The sequence below is a fragment of the Anolis sagrei genome, chromosome 9, assembly GCF_037176765.1.
Source record: "Anolis sagrei isolate rAnoSag1 chromosome 9, rAnoSag1.mat, whole genome shotgun sequence".
NCBI classification, from domain to species: Eukaryota; Metazoa; Chordata; class Lepidosauria; order Squamata; family Dactyloidae; genus Anolis; species Anolis sagrei.
In genome coordinates this window covers 11,037,313-11,051,500 of record NC_090029.1, presented here as the reverse complement: position 1 = coordinate 11,051,500, position 14,188 = coordinate 11,037,313, and the positions used below count along the sequence as shown (strand labels likewise).

At 43.0% G+C, this 14,188-nt stretch overlaps 1 protein-coding gene across 2 annotated transcripts in view; it reads right to left on the bottom strand.

Moving 5' to 3' along the window:
* SCAPER (S-phase cyclin A associated protein in the ER) overlaps positions 1-14,188 on the bottom strand; it is a 247,483-nt gene that overhangs the window by 176,313 nt on the left and 56,982 nt on the right. For both annotated transcript variants that reach the window (XM_067471273.1, XM_067471274.1), the window contains 7 exons: positions 12,692-12,767; positions 12,401-12,518; positions 10,254-10,365; positions 7,894-8,034; positions 2,805-2,960; positions 2,564-2,706; positions 1,152-1,233 (listed from right to left, as the gene is read on the bottom strand). In XM_067471273.1, the coding sequence (XP_067327374.1) occupies positions 1,152-1,233; positions 2,564-2,706; positions 2,805-2,960; positions 7,894-8,034; positions 10,254-10,365; positions 12,401-12,518; positions 12,692-12,767 (828 nt within the window). The remainder of the gene's footprint in view (positions 1-1,151; positions 1,234-2,563; positions 2,707-2,804; positions 2,961-7,893; positions 8,035-10,253; positions 10,366-12,400; positions 12,519-12,691; positions 12,768-14,188) is intronic.

Genomic DNA, 14,188 nt, shown 5'->3' with positions numbered 1-14,188 from the left:
GCTCCTTAAACAGAGGGGTTGACCGCTCCCTGTAAGGAGTTCCAGTTAACAAGCTGGCCGCCGCTCGTTGAACCAGTTGAAATTTCCGGGCCGTTTTCAAGGGTAGCCCCACATAGAGTGCATTACAGTAATCCAATCTGGAGGTGACTAAGGCATGGACCACCCTGGCCAGATCCGCCTTCACGAAGTACGGTCGCAGTTGGAGCACAAGTCTTAATTGTGCAAAGGCCCTCCCGGCCACCGCCGACGCCTGAGCTTCAAGCGTAAGAGATTAGTCCAGGAGGACACCCAAACTGCGGACCTGTGACTTCAGGGGGAGTGTAACTCCGTCCAACACAGGTTGCCACCTTATACCCCGATCTGGTTTACGATCTACCAAGAGGACCTCTGTCTTGTCGGGATTAATCTTCAGCCTGTTCCTCATCCAGACAGCCACAGCAGCCAGGCACTCGTCCAGCACCCGAGGGGCTTCCTTGGAATTAGGTGGAAAAGAGTAGTAGAGTTGCGTGTCATCTGCATAAAGATGGCAGCCAACTCCAAAACTCCGGATGACCTCTCCCAGTGGTTTCATCTAGATGTTAAAAAGCATGGGAGATAGAATGGAACCTTGCAGGACCCCACAGGTCAAAGGCCAGGGGTCTGAGCAGGCATCTCCCAGATTCACCATCTGGGATCAACCCTCCAGGAAAGATCGGAGCCACAACAAAGCTGTACCTCCAAGGCCCATCCCGGAGAGTCGTCCCAGAAGGATACCATGGTCGATGGTATCGAAAGCCACTGAGATGTCCAAGAGAACCAAGAGGGTCACACTCCCCCTGTCCAGCTCCCTACGGAGGTCATCCACCAAGGCGACCAAAGCCGTCTCGGTACCGTGACCAGGCCTTGTAATAAGTTGTAATAAGCTGTAATTGTAATAAGTTGTTATGTGTTTTACATTGTTTGAATTGCCTGTTTTATTAAAGAGATCACCATAAAAGATTTCCCAATGAGATGCAGGGATTGGAGAGACTATTGAGAATCTGACTTGTCTCACCTTTTTGTCTTGTTGTTTACTCATATTCTATTTTGAAATGGTCATGTCACTGGTCAAATAAATAAATTATTATTGCCCAAGAATGTCTTTAAACACAAATATACTATCCAGGGTCTACCTTCAACTGGATCTTCTTCTGTAGTTCTTCCATAGCTTCCTGTTGAGCTGCCGTCAAAGCTGCCAGCCTCTCTTCGCGGTCTCTATCCAAATAAGATTAAATGTCGTTTCAACATGGGTGAAGGGACAGAGAGTTTCATCTATGCTGATGATTGTGCCATTACCGCTCAAGCAAGGAGCTTTGAGATGGTTGAACAGAAGCTCTCTGAAGCTCTAGGTGCTCTTACTGCCTACTACAGGGAAAACCAGCTGATCCCTAACCCATCTAAAACACAGACATGTGCCTTTCACCTTAAGAACAGACAAGCATCCCGAGCTCTGAGGATTACCTGGGAAGGAATCCCACTGGAGCATTGCAGCGCACCCAAATACCTGGGAGTCACTCTGGACCATGCTCTGACCTACAAGAAGCACTGCCTGAACATCAAGCAAAAAGTGTGTGCTAGAAACAATATCATATGAAAGCTGACTGGCACAACCTGGGGATCATAACCAGACACAGTGAAGACATCTGCCCTTGCGCTTTGCTACTCTGCTGCTGAGTATGCATGCCCAGTGTGGAACACATCTCATCACGCTAAAACAGTAGATGTGGCTCTTAATGAGACATGCTACATTATCACATTATCACAGGGTGTCTGCACCCTACACCACTGGAGAAATTACACTGCTTAGCCAGTATCACACCACCTGACATCCGCCGGGAAGTAGCAGCCAATAGTGAAAGGACCAAGGCAGTGACATCTCCAGCTCATCCCTTGTTTGGGTATCAGCCAGCACGTCAACGACTTAAATCTAGACATAGTTTTCTTAGATCTACAGAGACACTCGCTGGAACACCTCAGCAAGCGAGAGTCCAAAAGTGGCAGGCTCAAACCCAGCACCTCAATCCGTGGGTGATACCAGATGAGAGACTCCCCTTGGGCACACAGAAGACTGGGCGACTTGCAAGGCGCTGAACAGACTGCGCTCTGGCACCACGAGATGCAGAGCCAATCTTAAAAAATGGGGCTACAAAGTTGAATCCACGATATGTGAGTGTGGAGAAGTGCAAACCACAGACCACCTGCTGCAATGCAACCTGAGCCCTGCTACATGCACAATCGAAGACCTTCTTGCAGCAACACCAGAGGCACTCCAAATGGCCAGATACTGGTCAAAGGGCATTTAATCAACTACCAAGTTTGCAAAATTGGTTTTTTTTATCTGTTTGTTTGTTTTGTTCTGTTAGAAATGTAATACAATGGTCTGGTTGCTGATGACACAATAAATAAATAAATAAGCATGGGAGTTATATCAAAGTAATCCTGCGTATCTCTTATAGGAGGCGTGAATTGATGACTTTCAGGAGAAATGCCTCCACCCTGTACAAAACTCACACCTTATGAGGTAGAAGAGAGGAAATATGGCTACCTGGCCCTTTCCCGAGCGGCGTCTTCCCTCGCTCTTTCCTTCTCCTGCCGCTGCTGTTCAATCCGGGCCTCTTGCTCTTTCCTCTTCATCAGCAACTCTTCGACCCGGGCTTGGCGTTCGGCTTCCAGGGCTCTTTTGCGTTCCTGCAGAGCACACACAAAGGCAAAGCTCAACAAGGTCGATCAGAATCACCTTTCGCACTTTCCAGAATGATCTGTCGCATTGCATAGGAGAGCCGTACCTGAACGGCTTCGTCGCGGGCTTGCTTCTCCTCCTGCCTCCGCTGGCGCTCCTCCTGCAATTCATTCAGCCTTTGCTCGTATTCTTTCAGTTTGGACAGAACATCGTGGCGCTTGTTCTGGGCTTCCAAAGTATTGATAAAGGCGATTTCGTTTACCTGCAGTGAGACCAAAGTTTGAACAGAAACCATGAGATATCTTTAAATATTAGGTTGATGCAATCTACATCTAGATCAGGCATGGGCATACATCAACCCTCCAGAATTCCTAACAGCCAGCAGGTGCTGAAAGTGTTATTTCCTGTTTAATTGTGCGATACTGACTCTGAAAGTTGTTATTCTAATCCATAAACTTCATTTTTGTGGCTGCCACAAATTATGCTGAATTGGTTGAGACTTGATGAGATAATCATTGAAAAACTATAGCTAATTGTGATGTAGGATGTCCTTCGTGCAAAAACCAAATTTTGGCAGTTTAATAAGCTTTGTCTATGTTTTTTATGATACAACCAATTAGGAAATTATATTTATAAACCAGGAACAAAAAAATTGTGTTCCATAGTATTGCTGTTGTCCTCCCTGACCATTTTCTAGGCCCTCCAGTGTAAACACATGGTCTCTTTGTGCCAGAAGTCCTTGTCAGAAATACTTAAAAAAATAACGAGGTATTTTTAATTACAAAAATGTGAGTCAAGCACTGGAAGGGTTAAATGGATGCAATGACTCAGCAAAAGCTGCAGTTCAATATAAGCAGGTGTGCCTGTAGCTTAGTAGGCCTCAGGCTGTGAGAGGTCTCTCTGGGAGAAAGGCCTCAGTGTGAGATAGGCCTCAGTGTTAGTAGGCCTCAATGACTCAGCAAAAGCTGCAGTTCAATATAAGCAGGTGTGCCTGTAGCTTAGTAGGCCTCAGGCTGTGAGAGGTCTCTCTGGGAGAAAGGCCTCAGTGTGAGATAGGCCTCAGTGTGAGTAGGCCTCAATGACTCAGCAAAAGCTGCAGTTCAATATAAGCAGGTGTGCCTGTAGCTTAGTAGGCCTCAGGCTGTGAGAGGTCTCTCTGGGAGAAAGGCCTCAGTGGGAGATAGGCCTCAATGACTCAGCAAAAGCTGCAGTGCAATATAAGCAGGTGTGCCTGTAGCTTAGTAGGCCTCAGACTGCGAGAGGTCTCTCTGGGAGAAAGGCCTCAGTGTGAGATAGGCCTCAGTGCTAGTAGGCCTAAATGACTCAGCAAAAGCTGCCGTTCAATATAAGCAGGTGTGCCTGTAGCTTAGTAGGCCTCAGGCTGTGAGAGGCCTCTCTGGGAGAAAGGCCTCAGTGTGAGAAAGGCCTCAGTGTCAGTAGGCCTCAATGACTCAGCAAAAGCTGCAGTTCAATATAAGCAGGTGTACCTGTAGCTTAGTAGGCCTTGTGCTGTGAGAGGTCTCTCTGGGGGAAAGGCCTCAGTGTGAGATAGGCCTCAGTGTTAGTAGGCCTCAATGACTCAGCAAAAGCTGCAGTTCAATATAAGCAGGTGTGCCTGTAGCTTAGTAGGCCTCAGGCTGTGAGAGGTCTCTCTGGGAGAAAGGCCTCAGTGTGAGATAGGCCTCAGTGTGAGTAGGCCTCAATGACTCAGCAAAAGCTGCAGTTCAATATAAGCAGGTGTTCCTGTAGCTTAGTAGGCCTCAGGCTGTGAGAGGTCTCTCTGGGAGAAAGGCCTCAGTGGGAGAAAGGCCTTGGTAATAATAATAATAATAATAATAATAATTATTATTATTATTATTATTATAATACCCCACCACCATTTCCCCGCAGGGGACTTGGGGCAGCTAACATGAAGCCAAGCCCAAAGATACAATACAGCAAAATAGAATACAAAATGGGTTATGAGTGATGGTCACTCATTGGTCTGTTAGGGGTATAGTGTCCAAATTTGGTGCCAATTCATCCAGTGGTTTTTGAGTTATGTTAATCCAACAAACGGACATTACTTTTTTATTTATATAGATTATGGTTTTATATTGTCTTAATGCTTAACCTGTATTTTGCTGTTATGTGTACTGACTTGAGCCGCCGATAGGCTGAGAAAGGCGGTATAAAAGTATAGTAAATAAATAACAAATAAATAAATACCAAGTAAACATTTGGGGCAGAGAAATAAAATAAATGCTGCAAGAATTCTCTCGCTCCAGGTCATCCTAACCCAAGTGGCTCAAAAGAAGTGAACGTTTTCACCGAAATATTTCCCCGTTGGAGGATGATCTATGTGCTCTCACTCTGAGGCCTCCGCTGTTGAGTCAGCAGGCGCTGGCGATATTTTTAACTCTGGGCACCAAACTGGGAAAGCCTCCAACTCTGAAGAGAACGATGGGGCGATGCGACTAATTTGGCGAGACACAACAAAAGCTTAATTAAATTACTCGCAAGACCATCTGTATCCGAAAGGCTGCCGTTTCCTTAAGAGTAGGTTACTTGAGCTCATGTTTGGTGGAACAGCGTTGAAGTGTCGCTTGAGGCCAAGTATTTCTCCCTGGAGCCTTCAAGGCAAGAAGGCGGAACTGGAAAGAGCAACTCAAAAGTTGCAGCTCTGCTGCAGAAAAATAGTAAAATAACTCTGGTATGGGAATGACATTCAACCTGTTTTTTCCAAGCTCTCTTCTTAGCAAGTTTTACATCCACAGCTACAGGCAGATTAGACAGTTTATTTGCACAATAGCGATGGAAAAAAAAGATGCCATCCATCCATCTTGCCCTTGGTCAGCCCCTCTTCCTTTTTCCTTCCTTTTTCCCCAGCATCATTGTCTTGTCTAAGCTTTCCTTTCTTCTCATGATGTGGCCAAAGTATAAATACTATATATATATATATATATATATATATATATATATATATATGGGGATCCCCCCGGTGGCGCAGTGGGTTAAAGCACTGAGCTACTGAGCTTGTTGATCGAAAGGTCACAGGTTCGATTCCGGGGAGCGGCATGAGCTTCCGCTGTCAGCCCTAGCTTCTGCCAACCTAGCAGTTAGAAAACATGCAAATGTGAGTAGATCAATAGGTACCGCTCCGGTGGGAAGGTAACGGCGCTCCATGCAGTCATGCCGGCCACATGACCTTGGAGGTGTCTATGGACAACGCTGGCTCTTCGGCCTAGAAATGAAGATGAGCACTACACCCCAGAGTCAGACATGACTGGGCTTAATGTCAGGGGACTACCTTTACCTTTACTATATATATATATATATATATACACACACACACACATACACACACACAAAATATATTATATTATATTATATTATATTATATTATATTATATTATATTATATTTTTAACATAGCACAGGAGACAAGGTGGAACATATTAGATGGGGAAAAAATTAAATACAGATTTTTCTGCTTTGTTTACTGAGTGAAACACATTAACAGAAATGGATTTTGCGGCTCAGTGAGCGGCCAGTGACGGGAGTAGAAGAGACAAAAGCTGGGCCGCCACCAAAGCGATTGCCTCCTTCCTCGACTTCGCATCAGCCGCTTCTTCTGACGCAATTAATCTTGATCTTTGCAGACCAAAGGGACGGTGGATCTCACACGGCTGAACATATGCAACACTTTAACACATCTGTTTCGCCGGGAATAATGTGACATTAATTTAATTACAGAAGTCGCACGGGTGACAGGAAACAGGGAGGAAAGTAAAACCAATTAGAGAGCGCTTCTAAATGGGGTGACAGAAGCATCCGCTCCACTAATGGGTTGAGCCAACTGCAGAGGGGTTTCCAGGACTGTCAACAGCAGTAGAAAGCGACTCTCATCAAAGATCTTCCCTAAGAGACTGGGCAACACTTAAAGATGTTAAAACTCTAACACTGGAAGGATTTGATTCGAGAACCAGATGGCATTCATATCTTTGATATAATAAGAGGGGAAAAACTTTGGAAATCATTTTATAAGGTCAGTACTAATTAAGATTTGGGAAAGATAGGTAAAGGTAGGTCAAGGTTTTCCCCTGACATTAAGTCCAGTCGTGTCTGACTCTAGGGGTTGGTGCTCATCTCCATTTCTAAGCCGAAGAGCCGGCGTTGTTCGTAGACACCTCCAAGGTCATGTGGCCACTGGCATGACTGCATGGAGCGCCATTGCCGTCCCACCAGAGTGATACCTATTGATCTACTCACATTTGCATGTTTTCGAACTGATAGGTTGGCAGAAGCTGGGGCTGACAGCGGAAGCTCATGCCGCTCCCCGGATTCGAACCTGTGACCTTTCGGTCAACAAGGCTTAAAAGCCTCCAAAGAAGGAGTCTCCGCCACACTCTGGGCAGAGAGTTCCACTGCTGAACAGCTCTCACAAGCTCAGCAGCTCCACGCTTTAACCCGCTGCGCCACCAGGGGCTGACAATGGAATAGTACAATATCTATATAAATAAAAATGTAATGTTCGTTTGTGGGATTAACAGAATTCAAAAACCACTGGACGAATTGACACCAAATTTGGACACAAGACACCTAACAACCCAATGTATGTCCTTCACTCAAAAAAACTGATTTTGTCAGTTGGGAGCTGTAGTTGCTGGGATTTATAGTTCACCTACAATCACAGAGCATTCCGAACCCCACCAACGATGGAGTTGAACCAAACTTGGCACACAGTTCTCCCACGACCAACAGAAAATACTGGAAGGGTTTGGGGGCCAGTGTCCTTTGGTTTTGGAGTTGTAGTTCATCTACATCCAGAGATCACTGTGGACTCAAACAATGATGGATCTGGACCAAACTCAACACGAATACTCAACATGCCCAAATGTGAACACTGGTGGAGTTTGGGGAAAACAGAATCTTGACATTTGGGAGTTGTAGTTGCTGGGATTTATAGTTCACCTACAATCAAAAAGCATTCCGAACCCCACCAACGATAGAATTGGGCCAAACCTCCCACACAGAACCCCCATGTGGGGCCACAGCAATGCATGGAAGGGGATGGCTAGTAGTAATATTGTGCTATGATAATAATATCATATGTTGTGTTTACATATTACTTGTAAGCCGCACTGAGTCCCCTTCAGGGTGAGGAAGGCGGAAAATAAATGTCGGAAATAAATAAATGAATGAAATGTGACCCACCTTAGCTTCTTCCTCTTGCGCTTTTTTCACAATGGCTTGCAACTGAACTTCCCGCTTGAATTCGGCATGGAGCAGCTTTTCCTCCATCATTCTCCGCCTCTGATCCAAGAGTTCTTCCTTCCATTTCCGTACATCTTTTTCCTACATAGAATAAGACGGAGAATAAATCGGCAACACATCTCACATTTCGCAATACCAATAGTTGCATTTGTGCAGCAGGATGTGACATGATTTTGATACATCTCCTGCCAATCTATACCACTTCCTCAGAAAGGCTCCTGCTTCCACAAACAGCTTTAACCCACAGTGCTGAGGAGCCCCCCAAAGCATTTCCTCCAATGACATTTCAGGTTATAGCAAGTGCCATATATATGTATGTGTGTGTATGTGTATATATGTAGCCCAAACCCCACCAATGTCCTCCCCAAACACCATACTGCCCACCACCCAAGGAATGCGTTCTTTAGGGGGAAATTTCACCCTAGATTTTACCATAGAGACATCCCAGTGTTCCTTTCTCTCTCCATTGGTGTGGAATTTGCATGATCCCACCCACCACCTCTCCCTTAAACCTTTCCTGCTCTTTTCAACTCTGCATAACAAACAGAGCAGAACTGCACAGCAACTCAACATACTGGAGGACTTTGGGGGACTGACTCCACATGATGGAAGTTGTAGTTCACCCTGCATCAAGTCAGAGCACTGTGACCCCCACTGACAATGGACCTGGGCCACATTTGGCACACAGAATCCCCATGACCCAAAACATACTGGCGAGGTTTGGGGAAAGGGGAATTCACCTTGATTTATCGACATTGTAGGTACTGGGATTTATAGTTCACCTGCAATCAAAGAGCGTTCTGAACTCCACCAACGATGGCTCTGGACCTAACTTGGCACACAGACTAACAAAAAATACAGGAGGGATTTGGGGGGAATTCACCTTGATTTATAGGAATTATAGTTCACCTACATCCAGAGAGCATTATGAACGCAAACAATGATGGATCTGCACCAAATTTGGCATAGATATCCAATATGTCAAAATTTGAATACTGGTGGGTTTTGGGGGGAATTGGCCTTGACATTTGTCAGTTGTAGGTACTGGGAATTATAGTTCACCTATATCCAGAGACCACTATGAACGCAAACAATGATAGATCTGCACCAAATTTGGCATGCATATCCAATATGTCAAAATTTGAATACTGGTGCGTTTTGGGGGGAATTGGCCTTGACATTTGTCAGTTGTAGGTACTGGGAATTATAGTTCACCTATATCCAGAGACCACTATGAACGCAAACAATGATGGATCTGCACCAAATTTGGCATAGATATCCAATATGTCAAAATTTGAATACTAGTGGGTTTTGGGGGGAATTGGCCTTGCCATTTGTCAGTTGTAGGTACTGGGAATTATAGTTCACCTATATCCAGAGAGCACTATGAACGCAAAGAATGATGGATCTGCACCAAATTTGGCATGCATATCCAATGTCAAAATTTGAATACTGGTGCGTCTTGGGGGGAATTGGCTTTGACATTTGTCAGTTGTAGATACTGGGAATTATAGTTCAGCTGCAATTAAAGAGCACTCTGAACCCCACCGATGATGGACTTGGACCTAACTTGGCACACTGAACCCCCATGACCAATTGAACGCACTGGAGGGATTTGACAGGATTGAACCACCATAGTGGGAGTTGTAGTTCACCCTGCAGCTGGAGAGCATACTGAACCCCATTGACGATACATGAAAAACTTTTGATAGAGTTTCATGGAGTTAATCTGGCATGATGTGAGTTGTAGTTCACCCACAACTTAAAAATGACTTCTAATAATGCCAGGTACTCAAGCTAGTAATCTAATGAATGTGACCATTTGAGTGTCATTAAGAAAGGCTACATGGAGTAATGTTGGCGCCATGTTGGTCCCACTCTAAATTAATTTGCGAAGCCTTTCAATCAACGTCGGTGTCCAAGGCACCTGCCACACAGAAAGCGGGCGTTGGGTAAAGATGCCATAAATCTCAATGTATTTCACGAATTGGCAATCGTTCCAAGTTTAATGCGTGTCAACATTTTTAAAGGTCTAACCTAATGGGATGCACAACACGACAAGAGCGCTCTCACTTCACTTAATATAAGAGATCTGACTGAACCCTGAAACCTCGGCAATATTTACCTCTTTGCTCACAGAAGGATATGTGCGCGATAGATAAAGATCAGCAAAGGGTACATTGGAAGAATGTCAGGACTCAAAGACTGGGGTAATTTACAGCCTCAGTTTCCTTGGGCAAAACAAAACAGGAGCGGTTTAGCACAATGCACTAATAAAAATCTGGGGGGAGAAAAATTACCCGTTCCATTAACTTCTGAAGCTTCAGAGTTTTCTCCTCGCGCAATTTCTCTCTCAGCTGTTGAGCTTTCATCTGTTTCTCTTCATGTTTCTTTTTAGATTCTGCAATGGTCCTTTGGAAATATTGGAGGAGCCCAGTAAGACTGTCGTCATTTTGAGAAGGACAGATGCAATAGTAATAGTAATAATAACAATAATAGTAATAATAATACAATAATGTAAACAAATAATAATAATAATAATAATAATAATATCATTTCTGTTAGAAATGTAATATAATTGACTGGTTGCCCTGACACGACAAATAACAAATAAATAAATAATAAAAATTTTTTGGTCATGTCAGGAGTGACTTGAGAAACTGTAAGTCGCTTCTGATGTGAGAGAATTGGCCGTCTGCAAGGACGTCCGGATGATTTGATGTATTTATCACCCTTGTTGGAGGGTGGTCTTCAGTCCTGCCAGCACAGGGGTTTGACCCACTGCGCCACTGGCGGCTCCAATAATAATAATAACAACAACAACAACAGCAACATAGAATCATAGAGTTGGAAGAGACCTCATGGGCCATCCAGTCCAATCCCATTCTGCCAAGAAGCAGGAATATTGCATTCAAATCACCCCCGACAGATGGCCATCCAGCCTCTGTTTAAAAGCTTCCAAAGAAGGAGCCTCCACCACACTCCGGGGTAGAGAGTTCCACTGCTGAATGGCTCTCACAGTCTGGAAGTTCTTCCTCATGTTCAGGTGGAATCTCCTCTCTTGTAGTTTGAAGCCATTGTTCCACATCCTAGTCTCCAGGGAAGCAGAAAACAACCTTGCTCCCTCCTCCCTATGACTTCCTCTCACATCTTGATACATGGCCCTCATCATGTTTCTTCTCCACCTTCTCTTGACTTCAGGCTAAACATGCCCAGCTCTTTAAGCCACTCCTCACAGGGCTTGTTCTCCAGACCCTTGATCATTTTAGTCACCCTCCTCTGGACACATTCCAGCTTGTCAACATCTCCCTTCAATTGTGGTGCCCAGAATTGGTCACAATACTCCAGGTGGATACAATATTTAGAGTAGTGGTTCTCAACCTGTGGGTCCCCAGATGTTTTGGCCTTCAACTTCTAAAAATCCTACCAGCTGGTAAACTGGCTGGGATTTCTGGGAGTTCTAGGTCAAAACATTGGGGACCCACAGGTTGAGAACCACTGATGTAGATGATAATATAACAAATAAACAACTTAGGAGGAGGAGAATAGGAAGGACATATTGGCTAAGTTCTCCAACATCACTGTTCACAATATTTATTTATTTACTGCATTTATATGTCGCCCTTCTTACCCCAAAGGGGACTCACAGCGGCTCACAAGATATATATACATACAATATATTATATTAAATTTTACTATATTGTACTATACCATTATATTGTAATATTATTAGTAATATTACATGTAATATAAATATATAACTATAATATATTATTATTAGTAGTATTATATTGTATTACATTATAATATTATAAATATTATATGTATACACAATATATTATATTATATTATATTATTAGCAAAACACAGGAGACAATATCTGATATTGTAGATTGTATCAGGCTACACAAACAAATATTTTGGGCTGGAAGGCTTCCTTATCATCAAAATATCGCTCAGTAACTGAATACAATTGTGAGAAATATATTGAATATAAATATATAACTATAATATCATATTATTAGTAGTAATATTATATTGTATTACATTATAATATAATAAATATAATATAATATATTATATTTATTATATTATTATATAATATAATAATATAATACATATTATAAATATTATAAAATTATATTATAATATAATAAATATTATATAAATATTATATGTATATTGCAACATCTATGCAGACGGCCAATTCTCTCACACCACAAGCGACTTGCAGTTTCTCAAGTCGCTCCTGACACAACCAAAAAAATATTATATTATATTATATTATATTATTAGCATAGCACAGGAGACAATATCTGATATTGTAGATTGTATCAATCTACACAAACAAATATTTTGGACTGGAAGGCTTCCTTATCATCAAAATATCGCTCAGTGACTGCATCCAATTATGATTACTCTAATCAAATGTATTAAAAAGGAAGACCTTTTGCGAGAGGGCGAGGAGAGCTTCTCATGCATGTGTATGCCATGGCCTGGGGGTCGGGAAGGTTCTTCTTCCACGATGTCACCCCAAGTGTTATTCTGACGCCATGATTCACGAGCTACACAGGAAAAAAGAGAGCAAAATTTGTGTCAAAAATTAAGAATTGCAGTATTTATCAACACTGGGATATAAAAATAGCGCTGTCAATGTAATTGTGGACAGCAAGGAAGTAACGGAGATTCACATAAGATACACAATCTCAGGTTGTTAAGTCTACGAAAGGATGTTTACCTTCATAATCAGCCAGGACATCATTCCAGTCCATGGAAATGCCGCAGAAGGAAAAACTCCCACTTCCCATGCTGGCCTGAAATTTGACCCAAAGAGAAAGGGGGAGCATAAACCTTTCACATAAACACAAGCAATTCAAGCAAGTTAGAATCATAGGATCGGAAGACACCACATCGGCCATTTTGTCCAACCCCCTTCTGCCAAGCAGGAAAAGCACAATCAAAGAACACCTGAGATATAGCCATCCAGCCTCTGTTTAAAAGCTTCCACCACACTCTGAGGCAGAGAGTTCCACTGCTGAACAGCTCGTATGGTCAGGAAATTCTTCCTAATGTTCAGGTGGAATCTCCTTTCCTGTCATTTGAACCCATGACTCCGAGTCTTAGTTTCCAGGGCAGAAGTTAACAAGCCTGCTGCCTCTTCCTTATGTCATCCTTTCACATATTTATCTATGGCTATCATGTTACATATGCAAAGATGTAGTGCATATATCAAGTATCAACTTTTAATGCCTTTTTTATTTATTTACAGCATTTATATCCTGCCCTTCTCATGGTGTATTATACAACGCAGTCTGCCTCCCGCCCGGATCCACAGCTATTTCAATACATTGTGATGTTCTGGTGCTAAATTTGTAAATACAGTAATTACTACATAACATTACTGTGTATTGAACTCCTTTTTCTCTCAATTTGTTGTAAAACATGATGTTTTGGTGCTTAATTTGTAAAATCATAACGTAATTTGACGTTTAATCCCTCATTATCCAACATTTTCGCTTATCCAACGTTCTAGCAGCCCATTTACGTTGGATAAGTGAGGCTCTAGTGCAGTGGTTCTCAACCTTCCTAATGCCGTGACCCCTTAATACAGTCCCTCATGTTGTGGTGACCCCCGACCATAACATTGTTTTTGTTGCTACTTCATAACAGTCATTTTCCTACTGTTATAAATCATAATGTAAATATCAGATATGCAAGATGTATTTTCATTCACTGGACCAAACTGGGCACAAATACCCAATGCAGCCACATGTAAATGCTAGTGGGGTTGGGGGAGGATTGGTTTTGTAATTTGGGAGTTGTAGTTGCTGGGATTTATAGTTCACCTATAATCAAAGAGCATTCTGAACTCCACCAGCGATGGATTTGAACCTAATTTGCCACACAGAACTCCCATGACCAACGGAAAACACTGGAAGGGTTTGGTGGGTATTGACCTTGAGTTTGGGAGTTGTAGTTCACCTATATCCAGACTCACACAATGGTGGATCTGGACCAAATTTGGCACAAATACTCAATATGCGCAAATGTGAACACTGGTGGAGCCTGGGGAAAATAGACCTTGACTTTTGGGAGTTGTAGATGCTGGGATTTATAGTTCATTACAATCAAAGAACATTCTGAACTCCACCAACGATAGAATTGGCTCAAACTTCCCACATGGAATCCCCATGACCATCAGAAAATACTGTGTTTTCTGATAGTCTTGGCGACC